The sequence below is a fragment of the Taudactylus pleione genome, unplaced genomic scaffold (assembly GCF_031769625.1).
Source record: "Taudactylus pleione unplaced genomic scaffold, aTauple2 ptg000367l, whole genome shotgun sequence".
NCBI lineage: Eukaryota > Metazoa > Chordata > Amphibia > Anura > Myobatrachidae > Taudactylus > Taudactylus pleione.
The window spans coordinates 2,817,530-2,842,447 of NW_028284768.1; the positions used below are offsets into that span (position 1 = coordinate 2,817,530).

General features: G+C 46.3%; 1 protein-coding gene across 7 annotated transcripts in view; it reads left to right on the top strand.

Moving 5' to 3' along the window:
• Positions 1 to 24,918, top strand: part of LPIN1 (lipin 1) — a 208,383-nt gene that overhangs the window by 117,337 nt on the left and 66,128 nt on the right. For all 7 annotated transcript variants that reach the window (XM_088444612.1, XM_088444618.1, XM_088444614.1 and 4 more), the window contains exons 4-5: positions 9,709 to 10,034; positions 24,644 to 24,763. In XM_088444612.1, coding sequence (XP_088300738.1) covers positions 9,709 to 10,034; positions 24,644 to 24,763 — 446 coding nt within the window. The remainder of the gene's footprint in view (positions 1 to 9,708; positions 10,035 to 24,643; positions 24,764 to 24,918) is intronic.

The following is a 24,918-nucleotide window of genomic DNA, read 5'->3' on the forward strand; positions in this document are numbered from 1 at the left end:
ACGGAGGAGGGTGTATTGGAATACCATGGGGGAGGAGACAAAAATTCTGGCAGTCAGGCAGATTGTTCATCTACCTGAGGAAACCCAGGAGTTTGAATTATTTGATGACCAACAAAAAGGTCGGCTGTTTTTCCTTTCTCACAGCCGCTTCAAGAACAGCTTTCAGTGACCTGGAAACAACCGGATATGAGGTTCTAGATTCCACGTCGTTCCCATCCAGCTATCCATTTCCATCATCTGTGATGGACAAGTGGGATACACCTCCTCCTGTAGATGCGTCTGTTCTTGTCTTCTAAGAATACAACGCTTACGGTATTGGGTGATACGGTACTTATGGACCTGTCGGATCGTAAGTTGGAGACAACACTGCGATCTATTTATACTACAGCGGGGGGTCAACTTAGACCTATGCTCTTAGCGCCTGGGTTAACAAGGCCGTGACTGGCTGGGCAAACCTGTTGATTACGGGCTTGGACTCTAGTACTTCCAGAGCAGAGTTACATCTACTAGCATTCCCTGGGAATCTCTGGACACAAAGGCCTTCTCAGAGGCTCCGAGGGTATCAGTCAAATCAGTACTCTCATATCCGCTTCTGCCATTCTGGCCGCACAGCTCTCTGGTTGCGCTCTTGGCGGGTGGACGCAGAATCCAAACGAGCTGTTGAGGGTTTACCGTTCACTGAATTGGACAATTGGATATCCCAGGCCACTGGGGGTAAGTCGTCTTTCCTCCCTTCAGCTGCTCCGACTCCCAGGAGGACTTACACTGGTCCTTCGTGTATTTCCTTTCGTGCGCCTCAGCCTTTTCGTAGCAGGGCCCGAGGTGCTCCCACGCAGGTTAGGGGCGGCAGAGGTAGAGGTCGCCGCATACGGTTGCACGTCGACAGCAACAGAAACCAGCTGAGAAACCAATGGCATGTCTGTCTTTCGTCCCACTTGGGATCTCCTGTGGTGGGAGCTCGCTTACAGATTTTTCAACAGATTTGAAACCAGACCTCTTCAGACCTGTGGGGTACCGTATAAACTTTGAAGTCCCTCCTCCAAAATCGGTTCTTCACAAAAGACCAGGGTTCTGCAGGAGGCTATCCAGTTTCTGCAAGAATCGGCAGTGTTTGTTCTGTTTCCAGTACATTAACAATTTTTTTTGTGGTGCTCAAGCCGGATGGTTCGGTCAGGCCCATCCTAAACTTGAAATCTTTAAACCAGTATCTGAAGATGTATCGTTTCAGAATAGAGTCACTTCAGTCTGTCGTTGTGAGTTTGAAACCAGCGGAGTTCCTCCTTTCTCTGGATATCAAAGATGCCTGTCTCCATGTCCCCATTTGGGCGCATCAGGCCTTCCTGAGTTTGGCAATATTAAAAAAAAAAATAAAAAAAAAATTATCAGTTTCGGACATTGCCGTTCGGGTTATCCTCGGCTCCCCGTATTTTTTCACCAAAATTATGTCGGTCATAAAGAGTGAACATAATTCCTTTCTTGGACAACCTGTTAATCTAGGCTCCATCAGATTCTCTTCTCTTGGACCCACACCTCACTGACCTACAAGACTCTAACACAGCTCAGTTGGATAATCAATTTCAAGAAATCCAATCTGAATCCTTCCCAGAGACTCCAGTTCTGGGGATGGTCCTGAATATGCATAATAGAGAATTTTCCTTCCGGAAGACAAAGCCCGGGATATCCGGTTGCTAGGTCAGCTAAGCCTCAGACCGAAGAGGGGTCCAAGTTTCTTTGTCTCCGTCTATTGGGGAAGATGGTAGCTGCTTTCGGGACAATTCCACTCCCGACTTTTCCAGTTAAATCTGCTTTCTCAGCGGTCAGGGTATCACCTACATTGATTGATCCAGGTTGGCTCTCTGGTGGATACAATCGAACAATCTCTTGGCACGACTATTCAGAGTGTGGGATTGGATATAGTGACAACGTATGCCAGCCTCCGAGGATGGGGAGCAGTGGTCCTGGACTATCATTTTCAGGGTCGTTGGTCCCCACAGGAAAGACGGTGGCCCATGTATGTGTTGGAACTCTGAGAAATTTACAATGCTCTGCTAGAAGCATCGCAGTTTCTAAGGTCTCTTCCAGTAAGAGTTCAGTCAGACAACGTGACGGCCGTTGCTTACATCAACCGCCAGGGCGGGACTCGAAGTCACATGCGAGCAGTAACTCAGATTCTCCGGGGTGGGCCGAGAGTCAGTCTGTAATCCTGTCGGCAGTATTCATCCTGGGAGTAGACAACTAGGAAGCGAATTACCTCAGTCACCAGGATATCTATCCCGGAGAATGGAAGCTTCACCTAGACGTGTTCCACGCACTAGTGTGTGTTGATGGGGTCGTCCTCAGATAGACCTCCTGGCGTCTTATTGTTTCATCAGCTCCCAACATCCGTGTCAAGCTCTTTGGATCCGCAGGCGGAGGCAGGTGACACACTAACATTTCCGTGGACCTACGACATGGTTTATCTATTTCCTTCGATTCCACTAATTCCTCGTCTACAAAACAGAATAATACACGAGTCAACCTCGATCATTTTCATGGCTCCAAACTGGCCTCAGAGAAGTTGGTTCTCTGACTTTTGGTCCCTCTTGTAGCCAACCCGTGGCCCCTTCCTCTTCGCCCAGACCTTCTGCAGTCGTCCACCCCAACTTAATGCTCCTGCGTTTAATGGGGTGGCTCCTTATACCGATATCTTTAGACCCAGAGGCATCCCAGACTCAGTTATTCCCACCATGCTTCACGCCCGGAATCTGGTTTCGGCTGCGCTTTATCATCGCATATGGTGCTCTGATGTGACATGGTTTCCAGTCGGGGCCTATCGTCTGGGACTTTTTTCGGTTGTTCAGTTTTATGTTTTTTTCTGCAGACGGGATTAGATTAGGTTTTCGTCTAGGATCTTTGAAAGTGCAGGCTCTGCTCTTTCTATTTTCTTTCAACGCACGTTGACCCTCATACCTGAGGTGCAGACGTTTCGTATGGGGGATTGTGGGTGCAGTCTCCTTTTGTACCATCCTTAGCTCCCTGGGACTTGAAGTTGGTATTTTTGTTTATTCCATCTTCTATGTTTGAACCTCCTTGAAGAGGTTGATATTCAGTATTTGTCTTGGAAGACTGTCCTCCTGGCTTTGGCTCATAGTTTTGGAAGGGGGGCTCTGTCCTATAAGCCTTACCGTGTGTTTCGTGATAGGGCGGTACTCGGGACGGTAGCCATCTTATTTCCTAGGTTGTCGGCTTTCCACATAAATCGGCCTATTGTGATACCTTCTCTGGTAGAGGACTCGAGTTTCTTCTACCCTAGATGTGGTTCGAGCCCTCCGCATCTCCATTGCTAGGATGGCGCCCTCCGCGAGTCGTTTTTTGTCCTCTATGATGCTGTTCGAAGGAATTGGCCAGTGTCCAAGCAGATGTTGGCAGGTTGGATTAGGCTGGCTATCCATCAAGCTTATATCAGCTTTGGTCATCAGTCTCTTTTGTCCATTTCAACTTATTCCACACGTACTGTGGGTGCGTCTTCTGTTCACACTATTGTGAAGTTTTACAGATTTGATTCGTTTGCGGCTTCAACTTCCAGTATTGGCCGTTTTGTTCTGCGGGTTCCTCAGAGCGCTCCCGCCCGTGGGGAAAACTTTGGGACGTCCCCAGCGTAAGCACCTCCAGTGTCCCCTAGTGGATGAAAGAGAAAATGGGATTTTGGTACTTACCGGTAAATCCTTTTCTCTGATTCCACAGGGGACACTGGACGCCCACCTCAGCGCTCTTCGCCTGCTTGTTCAGTTTTTTCCATATGTTGTGTGGTTTTGTTGTTGTGTGATCTTCTCTTTACTCCTGTTGTTCTCCATCTCCTCTCGGTCTTCATTTTTTAAACTGAGGGCTGCTGGGTAATAGAGGGGGAGGAGCTTCACACTTCTAGATTAATTAAAGTGCCCAGCTCCAGCTATCCACGCCTGTATACCCCAGCGTAAGCACCTTCAGTGTCCCCTGTGGAATCAGAGAAAAGGATTTACCGGTAAGTACCAAAATCCCATTTTTTTACCTTTTAAAATGCGTTTTATTCGCATAAAAACTGATTAAAATGATATGCGGCATGCTTATGTTCTCTGTGTGCATCTGCTATGTATCTGCATGTGAAATGCTACATTACAGGTTCAGCGTCTGTAACACTGTAACGTAGCGTATCGCATGCAGATACACCCTACAGATGCACACAGAACATAGGCATGCTGCATATCATTTTAATCAGCAGAAGCTGCTTGTGCTAGATATTCGCATCACTATGTGAATAAGACGCATTTGAAGGTAAAAAGTCGCACAAAAAGATGCTCTGCGCTACCAAGTCACACCAGGTCATGGTACAATTAGAAGGGCTGTTTAACGTGTAAGGAGGCTAGGTGTATAAAGCAGAGCTGTAACTAGACTTTTTGGTGCCCTGTGCCAGAAAGAGCATTGGCGCCACCCTCATTTTTCAAAGGGACATAATGCACCCAAAAAAGGGCCATGGCTTCATGGGGAAGGGCCAGTGAAGAGATGGGAGAGGCCAGGAGATGCTGGGGATGAAATAAGAGGAAGCTACAAGCAAGAATGATGATAAACAGAAATTTGACAGGCTCAAACAGTGCCCCCTGACCTGTGGTGCCCTGTGCCATGGCACTGGCCGCACTGGCACTGGCCGCACTACCCTAGCTACAGCCCTGGTATAAGGACACATCTGTATGTGGTCAAACCTCCCAAAACTATTTTTTTGTGGGTCTATTGTCAGAAAAATAAAATTCTATGTTTGCATTGCTATACTAATTAAGTTGACACATCTTCTGGGAACAGAGGAGCTCATTCAGACCCGGACGCTAAGCTGTGTTCTCACGCAGCTAAAAGGGGCCGGGTATGCAAATGCCGCGATCGCACTGTCTGGTGAAAGGACGCCCTTTATGCCTTAGAGAGCGATAGCAGTGAGCGCATGCCAGAGTATTAAGAAGCCCACTTTTCTTTCACAGCACACGTCATCTCCAGGAAGTGTGTGATTAATCGGTGACGTAGAGAGGCATCGGAGCTGCACGCAGCGCTTGAGGTAGACCCTACTCCACCATAAGCACTGCGATCACTGCAGACTGAAATACAACCAAGTGACGTGTACAGTGACGCCTCCATGCTAATTATGCACACCCATAAAACTCAGTTTTGACGGCCGGACACGCCTGCGTTCGCATCACCACTCCCCCGTTCACAAGCACCTTCCCCTGTTACCACCCACAAACGACGCTGTCACTCAAAGTAGCAGCTAGCCCGTGTACTACGAGCGTACGATTTCTGGCCGCAGTGACTGGATCGCGCATGCGTACTTTGACGCATACGCAAATGTGCGATAATCGCCCATAGCGTGCGTTCGCTGCTTAGCGAACGGGTCTGAATTAGGCCCACAGCTCATTAGCTGGGTACACACTATACGATTAGTTGGTCAATCTTGTGATCCGCGATCGATTGATGAATTGTGTGGCGTCATCTTCCCATTTTATGTGCAGCACACCAGATGAGGGCATGTGAAGGGCAACGCGGTGTAGTGACATTAAGCATGTAACGATATATCACGTCGTACGGCGATGCAATATAGCGATACATCACATCGCTGGGTCGGTGCATATCTGAGGTGTGTACCCAGCTGTAGAAAACTCATCACTATAATAGAGAATCGATCATCATGACAATATTGTCCTAATGCAGGGATCATACGTTTCCTAACCTGTGACTATACAAAGTAATTTTGTCATAGTGACCTATTCACTGACTTTTAGATGTGTTGCTGTTTGCTTTCCAAAACACAAATGTAGTTACTAAATCATAACCCACAGAGCTAGAGTTAGGTACATTACAGCATTTAAATGTCTGTACTGAGAAATAGCAGAATCCATAAAACAATGATAAAAAAAGCTGCTCACAATTTATCCATGAAGCCAAAGTAAGACTGCGTGGCATATTGGGCAGCAGTAGTCTCATTCCTCCCTCTTGGGCTCATTATTTTATTTTTTCAAATAAAAACCCTTCTCCCAGCATACAGACCTTTTGAGAGCTGATCCTAACCACGCGCACCCCCCTCTCATTTCCACTCTTGGTCCTGGGGATGCTGTCACCCACTGGCTCCTGTGGTACCATGTTGCGCTGGGCTCACACCTTGCAGTGACGTTCGGTGAGGTCAATTGATGGGGAGGCACACATGGACATGGGTCCGAGTGCTGGGAGCCTGTCTCACCCCCTACTCATTGTAACTCACCCCTCACTACACTAAGCTTCAGTGTCCATTGATTCTCCTACCTGCATCACAGTGTCTTTGCTTGCTGCTGCAGACTGAGCTCCGATCTCTTAACCCTGCTGTGCACTTCCTGGTCACATGACACATCCAAGGCACGCCCCCTATACTCGGAGGCATGCTTCTATTAGCTCTCTTTCTGAGCAGCTTACTGCCTGTGGTGTAGCCCCGCCCCCAGCTCTGCAAACAGTGTCTGACTATACAGAAGCGAGGCTGAACCTGCCTCATCTCTCCTCTCGCTGCAGTCCCACAAAGCTGGTGAGTGGTAACTGTAAAAATGATTAGAATAAACATGTTTATAAGTTATAAATATTTTCTGTGTAGTATTCTAATCATTTTTATATCAAATCTCAAGAGTTTGACAGGGGAGGCTCAACTTCACGCACTTCTCCTTTTAATGATATTTATAGGAGCCTGGTTAACACGGCCCGGTTCTAGATCACAAGCAGAGAGTGTGCTGGCAGTTGTGCTCTGTGTGAAGGTGACACAACAGTGGTTAGTCACAGTCTATTTGTATAATGTCCCTGCGCTCTGACATTCTGCAGAACACAAGCCGGCTGCATTCATGTAATACCAGTGTCAGCATGCTTTATGGACGGACACGGTTTTGTCTTCTCCCGGCCAGTTCCATGTGCTGGGGGAGAATTTCTTGGCAGAATCTATGAAGTCCTGACCTACAGTATAAGCATTTTCATCCTAGAGGTACTGATACACCAGCCATATGATTGGTCTATTCCATCCTATGTTGTGCAGTGGATATCCCCTAATCACTTCCTTTAATAGTGTAGTGTCTGTTGAATGGGTTTCTGAAATAATTGTGATTGACCTTGTGGTAACTACACAGCTTTAACGCAAACACGGGGGATGTACATGAATACTCAGATTGGGCCCATGACCCCAGTGCTGGGCAACAGCTGTGTTGACCACTGTGCCTCCTAGAAATATATCAGCAAGTGTATACAGTATACTGCGATCCGGTAACCAGTGCATCTAAAAGGTAATTGCTGGATTTACTGTACACCTTTCCTGGCTTCCTAAGTTATTCTGCTGGCCCCACTGAGTAGTAGCAGTGCCCCTTATGCAACGCCCCCAGTAGCAGTGCCCCTTATGCAACGCCCCCAGTAGCAGTGCCCCTTATGCAACGCCCCCAGTAGCAGTGCCCCTTATGCAGTGACCCTTACACATAAAAATCACAGAAAATAAAACTACTTACCCGAATCCCCACTCCTCCTGTCCCGCTCTGCACGAATGTCTCTCCGTTTTTTGACTGTTATTTTTCTCTCCTTATCCTATTATTACTGACGAAATAATAGGATATTTCATGGACCTATGTATTTTCGCCTTTGTGATGGCGACACATCAGGCCCCGAAAAAAAAAGGGGCTAAATGGATAGCCCCGGGAGATCTATTAGCTCCCGAACAATGTATACAAAGTAGAGATGTGCAGGTCTAGATTTCTGAAAGGCGAACACACCCGAATTTAGGGGTTCCGAGTAGATCTGGGTCAAAGTTCGGATTAACTTTGTGACCTAGTTCATACAGAGGGCCTGATTCAGACCCGCTTGCGAGCGCTGAGCGGTCGCAAGCGGGTCGATGTTGGCCCAGTGCGCATGCGCGAGACCCGGATAGCGACGGGCAAGCAGTCGCTCCGGGTCTCGTACCAAAGGGGGCCTGCTGTCGATGGTAAGTGACAGCACGCCCCCTTTGGTGGCCGCACCGGGGGCGTGGCTGCCCAGACGGAGGCGGGGAACGCCTACTGTCTGGGGCTGGCCCCACTGACCTCACAAGTCAGTGGGAGTGCCTTCGGCTCTGATAGAGCATAAAGCACTCCAGGGCTTACGGCAACGAGACCCTACCACAAGGGTCTTGTTGCAAGCCCGATGGTCGCGATGGTCTTGACCATTGCGACCATCTTCCTGGCCGCTCGCTATAGCTGTGGGTGGTCACCCACAGCTATACGAGCGGCCAGGAGGCCGGTCTAAAAATTAAGAAGGACGGCCCTGATTCAGAGCGAGCGCTCTGTCAGAGCGTCTGGCTCTGAATCAGGGCCAGAGTCTCAGTCCGGATCTGTAGCTAGTTCTGAACTCTGATTTGAAAACCGAACTCTGGTTTTGGATTCGGACATTTTAGCTGTTTTTTATTGTTTATCGAATTTTAATCGGCATTTATCTGAATCCGAAACAAAACACTTGACGGTAGTTTTGCAAAACCAAAATTACGAAGATGAATCCAGATCCAAAACACGGGGGTCACCGTACATCTCTAAATTACAACAGAACTCGGCGTGAAAAAGGTACGTGGCCCCCGCATCGTAGAACTCCGTATACAAATTCCGACTCAGGTCCTGATTCACTACTGATTGCAACTGCGATTGCGCACACAGTCTCACTGCGATAGTATGCTAATCCATCGCCATCACCATGCCGCCGCAGCATAACATAAGGACGCCCACCTTTAGTGTTCACTCTAGCTCCGACGGCAGGCAAGGCGCCGGAGCTAGAGAGGGCAACTTTGTGCGCGTGCCGGAGGCGTGCGTGTCCGGAAAAGGGGCGTGGCCATGAAAAGGGGGCGTGTTTATAAGACACTGCGTCCCGCGGTTGAAGACGGCACCCGCAGGCTGTGAAGGCAGGGTGCTTTTTGCCCTCCTTCTGGAGGGCAGGGCGCTTTTTGCCCTCCTTCTGGAGGGCAGGGCGCTTTTGCCCCCCCACTAAAACAGCCTAGCGGGAACGCTACACCTTACACACATCAGTAATGTTTAGCAAGACAGCGATATCATCGGTACCATCGCAGCCTCATGCACACTTGCACAAGCCCTGACCTTACTCAGAATTTGCTAACTTCATCGCATGCTATGAGTCCTCAAGCTGTGTAGGGCATTGCAGTGGCTAATTTATGCATGCTCCTGCAACGGCGTTCAAACACACTGGCACGCCTGACCCCCCCCCCAGTCATCCCTCCCTAAACGGTACTTCCTGTCAAAAACTCTGCGATGGGTCTGTGTAGTCACTGCAATCGCAGTCCTGATCGCAGTGGCCGGTTCGCGCACGCGCAGTACACGACAATCTGCCAATTGTGTGCGTATTAGCAGTTGAGATCCAAGCTGAATCAGGCCCTCGGTCGCACACAAGTGTCACATATCAAATTAATCAGTGCAGTCTCGTGAAGTATTTTGTTGCATCACATTTGCAACTAAGATGCACATTCGCGCAATAAAGACGCTCGGCGCAGGCCGAATCGCACAGGACCTGGCGTGCAGAGAAGGGCTGCTTTGCACGATTGCAGCAATAGTATATAAGGAGACATCTGTAGGGTTAATTAGAATTTTTTTCTTTTTTACAAGAAATAAGGTGGACTATTATGATGGCGTGAAAACTGATTAAATTAAAATGATTTAAATATTGTCCCATCTGTTATCCTAGGAATCCATCCCATCCCACCTGGCTACATCCCCTATATTATTGGAAGGAGCTTCCCTTATGGAGTCTCAGCTGAAGAGGAACTCGGCGGAGTGGCCCAGAAGTCTGGACCCTTCCAGCTCCGCTCAGACGTCCGGCAACATGTACTTGGCTCAGCCCGGCACAGATAATGCCACCGGGGGCTCAGTCAAGAAGAGACGAAAACGGAGGAGGAAATCAAAGCTGGATAACTTAAAGCGAGAAGACAATGGGGACACCACAGAAGAGGAGGATATGTTCACCATAGACATGAGCTCCGAAGAGGAGGCCGAGCCTCTGGAACCTGCCAGGTTTGCATCTTTGTTTTTCAGAATTCCCCCAGTGTTGTGTTCTTTCATTCTGTTTAGTTGACTAGATTTATTTTCTTGTGCCATATTATTTCAACCATTTTTAGGTTTATTTGGCTAGGGTCACCGCGCTTATTGCACCCATTTGTCATTTCCTGCACACCTGTGGTTCACCAGCTTTGATGTGGCAGCAGCACAGAGCATTACAGGAGAGAAGTACGGTCAGCTTATGAGAGGAAGTGACCAGTCCAACTTGTGTGGTGATGTTAGTGAGGACGGGGCTGCCTGTGAGTGTCCTGGTATGAGAATATTAGAGACAAGCGAGTTAGCTAGTAGAAGGAGCAGGGTCTCCTCACAGCACAGAATAGTTATATTGGGCTTCTGTGACTGATGCAGGAAGATTGTGGTGTTACCGCACTTACTGTGCATCCGGAAAGTATTCACAGCGCTTCTCTTTTTCCACATTTTGTTATGTTACAGCCTTATTCCAAAATTGAATAAATTATTTTTTGTCCTCCAAAATTCTACACACAATACCCCATAATGACAACATGTAAAAAGTTTTTTTTTTTAGATTTTTGCAAATTTAATAAAAAAAACAAAAACGAAACTGTGAAATCACATGTACGGAAGTATTCACAGCCTTTGCCATGAAGCTCAAAATTGAGCTCAGGTGCATCCTGTTTCCACTGATCATCCTTGAGATGTTCCTACAGCTTAATTGGAGTCCACCTATGGTAAATGCAGTTGTTTGGACATTATTTTGAAAGGCATATACCTGTCTATGTAAGGTCCCACACTGACCGTGCATGTCAGAGCACAAACCAAGCATGAAGTCAAAGGAATTGTCTGTAGACCTCTGAGACAGGATTGTCTCCAGGCACAAATCTGGGGAAGGGTACAGAAAAATATCTGCTGCTTTGAAGGTCGCAATGAGCACAGTGGCCTCCATCATCCGTAAATGGAAGAAGTTCGGAACCATGGGACTCTACCTAGAGTTGGCCGGCTGTCTAAACTGAGCGATCGGGGGAGGACGGCCCTAGTCAGGGAGGTGACCAAGAACCCGATGGTCACTCTGTCAGAGCTACAGCATTCCTCTGTAGAGAGAGGAGAATCTTCCAAAAGGACAACCATCTCTGCAGAAATCCACCAATCAGGCCTGTATGGTAGACCTGAAGGACTCTCAGACCATGAGAAACAAAATTATCTGGCTGATGAGACAAAAATTAGACAAAGATTGAACTCTTTGGCGTGAATGCCAGGCGTTATGTTTGGAGGAAACCAGGCACCACTCATCACCAGGCCAATACCATCCCTACAGTGAAGCATGGTGGTGGCAGCATCATGCTGTGGGGATGTTTTTCAGCGGCAGGAACTGGGAGACTAGTCAGGATAGAGGGAAAGATGAATGCAGCAATGTACAGAGACATCCTGGATGAAAACTTGCTCCAGATCGCTCTTGACCTCAGACTGGGACGATGGTTCATCTTTCAGCAGGACAATACCCCAAGCACACAGCCGAGATATCAAAGGAGTGGCTTCAGGACAACTTTGTGCATGTCCTTGAGTGGCCCAGCCAGAGCCCAGACTTGAATCCAATTGAATGTCTCTGGAGAAATATGAAAATGGCTGTGCACCGACGCTTCCCATCCAACCTGATGGAGCTTGAGTGGTGCTACAAAGAGGAATGGGTGAAACTGCCCAAAGATGGGTGTGCCAAGCTTGTGGCATCATATTCAAAAACACTTGAGGCTGTAATTGCTGCCAAAGGTGCATCAACGAAGTATTGAGCAAAGGATGTGAATACTTATGTTCGTGTGATTTCTTAGTTTTTTTTATTTAAATTTGTATAAATCTCAAAAAAACTTTTTACACAGTGTCATTATGGGGTGTTGTGTGTAGAATTTTTGAGGACAAAAATGAATTTATTCAATCTTGGAATAAGGCTGTAACATAACAAAATGTAGAAAAAGTGAAGCGCTGTGAATACTTTCCGTATACACTGTATATATGAATACACGCTCAACTTCTTTGTTAATTTCCAGGGGCACTCACAGGTTTTAAAGATGTTGTCCCTATTTTTCAGTATTGACTAGGTTTGTTTATACTGTAAGTAAGTATTTATTGAGAAGGAGTTTTTAAAAAGTTATAATTCATATATAATAAATAGTAATGAGATGGTTGAGATTGTAATGCTGCTAGATCCTTGGACTGTATTGATATGCTTTCGTGCACTGGTTCACTGCTAAAGGACCCCAGATGCTATTTAATATTGTTGTCACAAGTGTCTATCCTGTTGTACTGTGTAGTCACATACTAAAGCCGCTTGGGCAGATCCAGTCACCTGAGTGAATGGATCAGTGAACAATTTGACAACGGTACCTGGAGAGGAATCACCATTATAATAATACTGTGGGAACCAGTTTGGTAGATGGAATAAGTGTTTTAACTCCCTTGTTCTCCTCAATGTAAAATGCAGTCTCACATTTCCCAGTGTAACTCGCCCATAGGCGAGGATGAGAGTGCAGTTACTAGCGCTAGTCTTGTCAGGGGCATCTCCTATCACCTGGTAACAAGGTGTAGGCAGCACAGACGGTGTAATGGTTAGCATTACTCCCTCAGCATTGAGGTCGTGGGTTCGATTCCCACTATGGCCCTAACTGTGTGGAGTTTGTATATTCTCCCTGTGCTTGCGTGGGTTTCTTCCGGGTGCACTGGTTTTTCTCCCACACTCCAAAAATATACTGGTAGGTTAATTGGCTCCTAACAAAATTATCCCTAGTGTGTATGTGTGTGAGCATGTGGTAGGGAATTTAGATTGTAAGCTCCACAGGGACAGGGACTGATGTGAATGGACAAATATTCTCTGTAAAGCGTTTGCGGAATATGTGTGCACTATATAAATAACTGGTAATAAATAATAAAGTTATAAATAAGTTAAATAAATAATAATCCCTAAAAAAAAGTATTGTATCAGCTGGAGAGGATATGAGCACCTGGTACGTTATTGAAGCAAAACTGGTAAGAACTAATTTGTTTTGTTTAGGTGGTTCTATATCTCTATCTCCTGGACGAGGAACCATCTTCCTCTTTCCAGTGTGTGATAAACAATGTTATTTATTTAGTTTAGTGTAAATAATAAAACCTATGTGTGACTTATGCAACACTAAAGTGGAGCTTTACAAAAACAACAACAATATATTTCATATGACAGTGTCACAAGTTCTCAAATCCTGAATACACAACTTAGAAAAATACAAGAGATGGATTTATTGGGCTAGTCCAATGCTGGCATATCAGCTGTATCACTCACAATGCAGTAAGGGTTACACATTGTGGTCTGCGACAATAGTCCGTGTACAATAAGTGATGTGGCAGTTAATAAACAAACATGCAATTCGCCAGCATTATTTTCATATTCATGTCTGGACTGGTACAACCTTTATATTTTTATTTTATGGGCAGCACAGATGGTGTAATGGTTAGCATTACTGCCTCACAGCACTGAGGCCATGGGTTCTATTCCCACTGCGGCCCTAACTGTATATTCTCCCTGTGCTTGCGTGGGTTTCCTCTGGGTACTCCGGTTTCCTCCCACACTCCCAAAAATATACTGGAAGGTTAATTGAATCCCAACAAAATTAACCCTAGGGTGTGTGCATGTAATAAGGAATATAGATTGCAAGCTCCACTTCTGTAAAGCGCTGCAGGATATGAGTGCACTATATAAATAACGTGATGAGTTATATATATATATATATATATATATATATATATATATATATATATATTAGGGGTGTGCACCGGCCACTTTTCGTGTTTTGGTTTTGGATCTGGATCTTTCTTCGTGTTTTGGATCTGGATTGGTTTTGCCAAAACCACCCTTCCGTGTTTTGGGTTCTGGGTTTTGTGTTTTGGATCTGTATTTTTTTGAAAAAAAGCATAAAAACAGCTAAAATCACAGAATTTGTAGGTTTTTCTGCTCCTATGCTATTATTAACCTCAATAACCTTAATTTCCACTCATTTCCAGTCTATTCTGAACACCTCACACCTCACAATAGTGTTTTTATGTCCAAAAGGTTGCACCGAGGTAGCTGGATGACTATGCTAAGCGACACGAGTGGGCGGCACAAACACGTGACCCATCTAGGAGTGACACTGCAGTGGCAGGCAGGATGGCAGTTAGAAAAACTAGGCCCCAAACTGTACATAATGCAAAGAAAAAAAGAGGTGCAAGATGGAATTGTCCTTGGGCCCTCCCACCCACCCTTATGTTGTATAAACAGGACATGCACACTTTAACAAATCAATCATTTCAGCGCCAGGGTCTGCCACACAACTGTGGCTGAAATGATTGGTTCGTTTGGGCCCCCACAAAACAAGCTGGCAATTAATGTGTCCCTGCACAAACTGGCTCTACGGAGGCAAGATGTCATCCTCATCCTCCTCATCCACCGATTCCTCACCCTCTTCAGTGTGTACATCCTCATCCTCACAAAGTATTAACTCGTCCCCACTTGAATCCACCACCACAGGTCCCTCTGTACCTTCTGGAGGCTGGTCTCCCTGGAAGAGCTGATAATTCATTTTGATGAACATCATCTTCTCCACATTCTGTGGAAGCAACCTCCTACGCCTTTCGCTGACAAGGTTCCCGGCTGCACTAAACACTCTTTCGGAGTACACACTGGAGGGGGGGCAACTCAGGTAAAATAGAGCCAGTTTGTACAGGGGCCTCCAAATTGCCTCTTTTTCCTGCCAGTACAGGTATGGACTGTCTGACATGCCTACTTGGATGCTGTCACCGATGTAATCCTCCACCATTCTGTCAATGGTGACAGTATCATATGCAGTGACAGTAGACATGTCAGAAATTGTTGCCAGGTCCTTCAGTCCGGACCAGATGTCCAAACTTGGTCCTGCCTGCCCTGCATCACCGCCAGCGGGTTGCTTAGGATACCTAAGTTTTTTCCTGGCAGCCCCAGTTGCGGGAGAAAATGAAGAAGGAGCCGTTGACGTGTCACGTTCCGCTTCAGCTGACAGTGTGTTCACCAGCAGGTCTTTGCACCTCTGCAGGCTTGTGTCGGCCGGAAAGAGAGACACCACATAGGCTTTAAACCTAGGATCGAGCACGGTGGCCAAAATGTAGTGGTCTGATTTCAACAGATTGACCACCCTGGAATCCTGGCAAAGCGAATGAAGGGCTTCATCCACAAGTCCCACATGCCGAGCGGAATCGCTCCGTCTTAGCTCCTCCTTCACTTTCTCCAGCTGCTTCTGCAAAAGCCTGATGAGGGGAATGACCTGACTCAAGCTGGCAGTGTCTGAACTGACTTCACGTGTGGCAAGTTCGAAGGGCTGAAGAACCTTGCACAACACGGAAATCATTCTCCACTGCGCTTGAGTCAGGTGCATACCCCCTCCTTTGCCTATGTCATAGGTGGATGTATAGGCTTGTATGGCCTTTTGCTGCTCCTCCATCCTCTGAAGCATATAGAGGGTTGAGTTCCACCGCGTCACAACCTCTTGCTTCAGGTGATGGCGGGGCAGGTTCAAGAGTGTTTGCTGGCGCTCCAGTCTTCGGCACGCAGTCGCTGAATGGCGAAAGTGGCCAGAAATTTTTCGGGCCACCCAAAGCGTCTCCTGCACGCCCCTGTCGCTTTTCAGAAAATTCTGCACCACCAAGTTTATTGTGTGAGCAAAACATGGGACGTGCTGGAATTTGCCCAGATGTAATGCCCGCACAATATTGGTGGCGTTGTCAGATATCACAAATCCCCAGGAGAGTCTAAGTGGGGTAAGCCACTGGGCGATGATTTCCCTCAGTTTCTCTAAGAGGTTGTCGGCGGTGTGCCTCTTACTGAAACCGGTGATACACAGCGTAGCCTGCCTTGTAACGAGCTGGCGTTTCTGAGATGCTGCTACTGGTGACGCTGCTGCTGTTGCTGCGTAAGGTGATACATCTACCCAGTGGGCTGTCACAGTCATATAGTCCTTAGTCTGCCCTGTTCCACTTGTCCACATGTCCGTGGTTAAGTGGACATTGTGTACAACGGCATTTTTCAGGACACTGAGGACACTTTTTCTGACGTTTCTGTACAGTCTCGGTATCGCCTGCCTAGTGAAGTGGAATCTAGACGGGATTTGGAACCGGGGACACACTACCTCCATCAATTGTCTAAATCCCACTGCACTAATGGCGGATACCGGACGCACGTCTAACACCAACATAGCAGTCAAGGCCTCAGTTATACGTTTTGCTTCAGGATGACTGCTGTCGTACTTCATCCTCCTCGCTAAGGACTGTTGGAGGGTCAATTGTTTAGTAAAAGTAGTGGTGTTCCTACTTCCTCTCTGGGATGATGAACGACTCCCAGCAGCAGCAGCAACAGCAGCAGCGGCAGCAGTAGGCGTAGCAATGCAGGATCCTCCGGAGGAATCCCGGATAGGAGAGTCAGTCATGCCAGTGATATGGCCTGCAGGACTACTTCCGATCCTGACTAAGGAGGAAATTGACGAGGAGGGAGTTGACGGTGTGGTTTGCAGGCGCTTGGATACAACAGGACAACGGGATTTAGGTGTCCCTGGACTGCTTACAGTCTGAGCCAAAGTTTCTGAACTTGACAGTAACTTTTTATGAACGCGCTGCAGGTGCCGTATAAGGGAGGATGTTCCTAGGTGGTTGACGTCCCTACCCCTACTTATTTCACCTTTACATATGGTACATATGGCAAGACAGTTGTTGTCCGGATTTGGATAGAAATATTGCCAGACCAAAGAGGTGGAATGTTTGGTCTTCTGCCCAGGCATGACCGTGATGGGCTTTTTCATCCCACGGACAACAACTGTCTCCCCCGGAGCCTGATTTAAACAAACCACATCACCATCAGAATCCTCCTCGCCAACTTCCTCCTCAGCGCCAGCTACACCAGTATCCTCATCCTGTTGTACTTCAACAGTGACATCTTCAATTTGCATATCAGCAAGTGGACTGTGGGTGCTCCTTTCAGCACTTGCAGGGGGCGTGCAAATGGTGGAAAGAGCCACCTCTTCCCGTCCAGTGCTGGGAAGGTCAGGCATCGCAACCACCACCACACTTGGACTCTCTTTGGGGATTTGTGATATCTTCTTAGAAAGCACAGTTCTTCGCTGTGCTTTTGCCAGCTTAACTCTTTTGATTTTTTTTTGGTTTGGACTGGAGTGTACTTTCAGGGGTTACAGCACCCTTTAACGGTCAAGCCAGCCGGCCCTTTACTTATGACACAGGCGCACGCTTGGCACTACTTTGTTGATGCACGTGCGGCTACTGCGCACACAATTCACAAACACAGAAAATAATTTTTTTTTGGTTTGGACTGGAGTGTACTTTCGGGGGTTACAGCACCCTTTAACGGTCAAGCCAGCCGGCCCTTTACTTATGACACAGGCGCACTCTTGGCACTACTTTGTTGATGCACGTGCGGCTACTGCGCACACAATTCACAAACACAGAAAATAATTTTTTTTTAGGTTTGGACTGGAGTGTACTTTCGGGGGTTACAGCACCCTTAACGGTCAAGCCAGCCGGCCCTTTACTTATGACACAGGCGCACGCTTGGCACTACTTTGTTGATGCACGTGCGGCTACTGCGCACACAATTCACAAACACAGAAAATAATTTTTTTTTAGGTTTGGACTGGAGTGTACTTTCAGGGGTTACAGCACCCTTAACGGTCAAGCCAGCCGGCCCTTTACTTATGACACAGGCGCACGCTTGGCACTACTTTGTTGATGCACGTGCGGCTACTGCGCACACAATTCACAAACACAGAAAATAATTTTTTTTTGGTTTGGACTGGAGTGTACTTTCGGGGGTTACAGCACCCTTTAACGGTCAAGCCAGCTGGCCCTTTACTTATGACACAGGCGCACGCTTGGCACTACTTTGTTGATGCACATGCGGCTACTGCGCACACAATTCACAAACACAGAAAATAATTTTTTTTTAGGTTTGGACTGGAGTGTACTTTCGGGGGTTACAGCACCCTTAACGGTCAAGCCAGCCGGCCCTTTACTTATGACACAGGCGCACGCTTGGCACTACTTTGTTGATGCACGTGCGGCTACTGCGCACACAATTCACAAACACAGAAAATAATTTTTTTTTTGGTTTGGACTGGAGTGTACTTTCGGGGGTTACAGCACCCTTAACGGTCAAGCCAGCCGGCCCTTTACTTATGACACAGGCGCACGCTTGCCACTACTTTGTTGATGCACGTGCGGCTACTGCGCACACATTTCACAAACACAGAAAATAATTTTTTTTTGGGTTTGGACTGGAGTGTACTTTCGGGGGTTACAGCACCCTTAACGGTCAAGCCAGCCGGCCCTTTACTTATGACACAGGCGCACGTTTGGCACTACTTTGTTGATGCACGTGCGGCTACTGCGCACACAATTCACAAACACAGAAAATATTTTTTTTTTTGGTTTGGACTGGAGTGTACTTTCGGGGGTTACAGCACCCTTAACGGTCAAGCCAGCCGGCCCTTTACTTATGACACAGGCGCACGTTTGGCACTACTTTGTTGATGCACGTGCGGCTACTGCGCACACAATTCACAAACACAGAAAATAATTTTTTTTTTGGTTTGGACTGGAGTGTACTTTCGGGGGTTACAGCACCCTTAACGATCAAGCCAGCCGGCCCTTTACTTATGACACAGGCGCACGCTTGGCACTACTTTGTTGATGCACGTGCGGCTACTGCGCACACAATTCACAAACACAGAAAATAATTTTTTTTTGGTTTGGACTGGAGTGTACTTTCGGGGGTTACAGCACCCTTTAACGGTCAAGCCAGCCGGCCCTTTACTTATGACACAGGCGCACGCTTGGCACTACTTTGTTGATGCACGTGCGGCTACTGCGCACACAATTCACAAACACAGAAAATATATTATTTTTTTAGCACTTGGGGGGAGCACCCCTGATGGACAGAGCACCCCCTGGACAACACTACAGCACCCCTTTAGGACTGGGACACTGCACAGGACTTTGGAGTGGACACAGCCCCTATGGAGAACTGACTGCACAACACAGTCCAGCCAGCCCCTATGGACTTTGAAGTAGTGGACACAGCCCCTATTAACAACAGCAGCACAGCACAACACAGCCAGCCCCTATGGACTTTGAAGTAGTGGACAACAGCAGCACTACACTACACTACACTACACAGCACTAACTCCCACCCTCCCTCTTCACTGTCCACAGCCGAGTGAGAAAATGGCGCCGACGCGGGTACCTTATATAGGATCCAAAACCCGCGAGACTCGGAAGGCGGGATGATGACGTTTTGCCTCGATGTCAGATCCGAGTCAGGCGGGAAAAGTCGAGCCTGACTCGGATCGGACTCGGATCGGGGGGGCTCGGGGGGGTTCGGATTTCAGAAATCCGAACCCGCTCACCCCTAATATATATATATATAGAAATCACAGGGGCTCTGCACTCACCATAATAACTAACAATAATAATAATAAACAGTGGGGTTTTGGTTCATGAATTCAGGGTATGCTATCAAGGTTTAAAGCTATAAGCTCATTATAAAAATTAATCATAATAAACAAAAAGCACTAATCCACGGCACTCACCATTCCTAGATTTGGGGTGCAACATGGTATGTGACCACATTGTTTAAATAGAAATCACAGGGGCTCTGCACTCACCATAATAACTAACAATAATAATAATAAACATAATAAACAGTGGGGTTTTGGTTCATGATCAATGCATTTAAGCTTGTTGCACCCCAAATCTAGGAATGGTGAGTGCCGTGGATTAGTGCTTTTTGTTTATTATGATTAATTTTTATAATTAATCATTTTTGTGATCACATTTTCTCATGCATCCCTTTTAACTAGTTATCTAACTTGTGTCAGCTGTTTTCCTAGGTGCTTTGCAACAGGTGTGCTTGGTAACTGTCTCACGTTTAAAAGCAAAGTTGCTGTGAGCTTTAAACCTTGATAGCATACCCTGAGTTTAACACTAATGTGATGGCTGTGTCCATGTTATGTTATAATTCTGAGCAATAGAGTAGGGACTTGCAGCAAAGTGGGGTCCCGTGACGGGGGCTGCAAGCTTAAATGCATTGATCAATTCATGAACCAAAACCCCACTGTTTGTTATGTTTATTATTATTGTTAGTTATTATGGTGAGTGCAGAGCCCCTGTGATTGCTATTTAAACAATGTGGTCACATACCATGTTGCACCCCAAATCTAAGAATGGTGAGTGCCGTGGATTAGTGATATATATATATATATAATTTTTTTTTATCCATTCCTGTAACATCCGCTTCATTTAATTTCTAAGTGAAGTTACTGTAGTGTTTAAAATAGATAACTAGTGACATCTAGTGGTAAAGGTTGTATTGCACAAATAATGGAAAATATAAAACTTGATTCAAGTGGATTTGATTTCATGATTTATTATGTGAAAGCCCAACAAAAGTTTCTCCATGGACTATGATGGGTTACAGACCATGTAACACTTTAGAGGAAGCTGCGTTATGTTCAGTATAATAATGTACACTGTCTGGCCACATTTCTGTGCTTCGTTACTCCTGGCGTAAGTCTAGCGCATATTATACTACTGCAAAGCTAGAGGCATTTCCGCATAGACACGTAATTGAGGTATTTTTTTTGTTTTTTTATTCAGATGCATTTTATATCTGTATTTTTTATATATTGGGGAAAAGTAGCAAATTACATGACTAATCAATATTGCTGTATATACAGAAAACTGACAAGTGGAAAATTGTGTTGTCATACTATACATTGTCTGCTTGTCATGTATGTCACAGATCATTGTATTACATGTATGACATGACTTTAGCCGCATTGTCAGTCCTCTCAATAGACAGCAATGATGATTAGTCTTCATGCTCTTTGCTCCTTTTGCCGTAATATTACAGATGTCTCCTCATACATCTAACCTAAATACGCCATGCAGCATGACTTGCCTGGCGCGAGTGAGCCGCCAGGTCCCGCGCAACTCTGCTACGCAACGTGATGTGACTAGGATGCACCGGCAGACTGTGCTGAGTAATGTGATATGTGACACCTGTATATAGGAGACTGTACTGAGTAATGTGATATGTGACACCTGTATATCTGTGTGCTCCTGAGTCTGTATATAGGAGACTGTGCTGAGTAATGTGATATGTGACACCTGTATATCTGTGTGCTCCTGAGTCTGTATATGGGAGACTGTGCTGAGTAATGTGATGTGACACCTGTATATCTGTGTGCTCCTGAGTCTGTATATGGGAGACTGTGCTGAGTAATGTGATGTGACACCTGTATATCTGTGTGCTCCTGAGTCTGTATATGGGAGACTGTGCTGAGTAATGTGATGTGACACCTGTATATCTGTATGCTCCTGAGTCTGTATATGGGAGACTGTGCTGAGTAATGTGATGTGACACCTGTATATCTGTGTGCTCCTGAGTCTGTATATGGGAGACTGTGCTGAGTAATGTGATATGTGACACCTGTATATCTGTGTGCTCCTGAGTCTGTATATGGGAGACTGTGCTGAGTAATGTGATATGTGACACATGTATATCTGTGTGCACCTGAGTCTGTGTATGGGAGACTGTGCTGAGTAATGTGATATGTGACACATGTATATCTGTGTGCTCCGGAGCCTGTATATAGGAGACTGTGCTGAGTAATGTGATGTGACACCTGTATATCTGTGTGCTCCTGAGTCTGTATATGGGAGACTGGGCTGAGTAATGTGATATGTGACACCTGTATATCTGTGTGCACCCGAGTCTGTATATGGGAGACTGTACTGAGTAATGTGATATGTGACACCTGTATATCTGTGTGCTCCTGAGTCTGTCTGTAGGAGACTGTGCTGAGTAATGTGATATGTGACACTTGTATATCTATGTGCTCCTGAGTCTGTATATGGGAGACTGTGCTGAGTAATGTGATATGTGACACCTGTATATCTGTGTGCTCCTGAGTCTGTATATAGGAGACTGTGCTGAGTAATGTGATATGTGACACCTGTATATCTGTGTGCTCCTGAGTCTGTATATGGGAGACTGTGCTGAGTAATGTGACATGTGACACCTGTATATAGGAGACTGTGCTGAGTAATGTTATATGTGACACCTGTATATCTATGTGCTCCGGAGCCTGTATATAGGAGACTATGCTGAGTAATGTGATATGTGACATCTGTATATCTGTGTGCACCTGAGTCTATATATGGGAGACTGTGCTGAGTAATGTGATATGTGACACCTGTATATAGGAGACTGTGCTGAGTAATGTGATATGTGACACCTGTATATCTGTGTGCTCCTGAGTCTGTATATGGGAGACTGTGCTGAGTAATGTGATATGTGACACCTGTATATCTGTGTGCTCCTGAGTCTGTATATAGGAGACTGTGCTGAGTAATGTGATATGTGACATCTGTATATCTGTGTGCACCTGAGTCTATATATGGGAGACTGTGCTGAGTAATGTGATATGTGACACCTGTATATCTGTGTGCTCCTGAGTCTGTATATAGGAGACTGTGCTGAGTAATGTGATATGTGACATCTGTATATCTGTGTGCACCTGAGTCTATATATGGGAGACTGTGCTGAGTAATGTGATATGTGACACCTGTATATCTATGTGCTCCGGAGCCTGTATATAGGAGACTGTGCTGTGTAATGTGATATGTGACACCTGTATTTCTCTGTGCATCTGAGTCTGTGTATGGGAGACTGTGCTGAGTAATGTGATATGTGACACCTGTATATCTGTGTGCACCTGAGTCTGTATATGGGAGACTGTGCTGAGTAATGTGATATGTGACACCTGTATATCTGTGTGCTCCTGAGTCTGTATATTGGAGACTGCGCTGAGTAATGTGATATGTGACACTTGTATATCTGTGTGCTCCTGAGTCTGTATATAGGAGACTGTGCTGAGTAATGTGATATGTGACACCTGTATATCTGTGCGCTCCTGAGTCTGTATATGGGAGACTGTGCTGAGTAATGTGATATGTGACACTTGTATATCTGTGTGCTCCTGAGTCTGTATATGGGAGACTGTGCTGAGTAATGTGATATGTGACACCTGTATATCTGTGTGCTCCTGAGTCTGTATATGGGAGACTGTGCTGAGTAATGTGATATGTGACACTTGTATATCTGTGTGCAACTGAGTCTGTATATGGGAGACTGTGCTGAGTAATGTGATATGTGACACCTGTATATCTGTGTGCTCCTGAGTCTGTATATAGGAGACTGTGCTGAGTAATGTGATATGTGACACCTGTATATCTGTGTGCTCCTGAGCAGGCCCGCTGAGAGCTGCGGCGGGCCCGGGTAATAGGGGGCGTGGCCTAACCGCGGGAGGCGTGGCCACGCCCCCTTCCCGGAAAAAAAAGAATGCTTTGCGGCGCTGCGCGCTGGGGAGAGGGGGCGCTCTGAGCCCCCTCAGCCCGGCGCAAAGCCAGGGGGGGCGCGATCAGTGTGATCGCTCCCCCCACAGGCTTAGGAGACTGCTGTGGCTGCTGCTCAGCAGCCACGAGCAGTCTCCACTGCAGCTCAGCACACGCTGTGTGCTGGGCTGCTGTGAGGGAGGGGGAGTGACGCCGGACCCGGGCCCCCGCCGGGCCCCTCAGGAAGCCCGGGCCCGGGTAATCTGTACCCGCTCCCCCCCCTCTCGGCGCCCCTGCTCCTGAGTCTGTATATGAAGCACAACGGAACTTGGAATGAAAAAAGCTGCTGCTGCTACATTGTTGCACTTTGTATACAGATACAAAGAGACTCCGTCACACACAGATATACAAGTCCCGCATATCAAATTACTTAGCACAGTCATCTGGCGATGCATCCTAGTTGCATCGCATTGCAACTTCATCGCTTTTTCAGCAAAATAACGGCCTGGCGTTAGAAGAGTCTCACAGGACCTGGCGCTCCGAGAGGGGCTGTTTAGCGCGACTGCAGCAAAGATATATTGGGACACCCCTATATGCTGTTTTTTTTGCAAATATTATGCTGAAAGTGCTGTGTAAAGTATAGTGCGGTAGTGATGGCAGTGCAAATATACAGCACACTCACATAACCTTAAAGCGAGATCTGGCTCCCCTCTAGTCAATGTGTCTTACTGAGAGCAATGCCAAGTAAGGAGATATAGATATAGATATATATAGATATATATATATATATATATATATTATAAAATAGTACATTTATCTGTGGTCAAGTTCTCAAAATGGCTGCCTCCAATGTTAAAATGTAAGGAACCATATAATTACAATTTAAGAAACCTCTTGTGACTTTCCTTTCCTCATTTATATCCTCTTTTCCCCACTGCCAACAACGGCACCAGACCTTTGGGTTTGGATGTCCTGCTGCTTATTCAGGTTTTATATATATATGTGGCGCCATATATATTTGATAATATTATTTAGCTAGTGTATGTGACATTTCAAATTTATCTTATACTGTCATATTCGTGGAATGTTTTCTTTTATGAAGTATTTTTAAATGTTCCAGGATGTCCTTTCATGTGTTTTTATCATTAACAGTAGTGTATTATCTTCTGTAGATCTTCTGTGCAGAACAGCTTCGGTGACAGAGTCTCTGAGGTGAACCAGCCACAGACCAGTTACATCTCCAAATCCAACACCTATCCCCATTCAGACGGAGAGTGGTCTGCTAGGCAGAGGTTTGTATCCTGCTATGGTGATCAGTGATTTGTCTCTGAACATTATAATGTTGTTACATACAGCGAGGGCAAAATGTGCTAACGTTTACACTTGTCGGTGATTTTCACATTACAGGTGCTGCTGGAAATTATACCACTTACCTCACAATAATTTA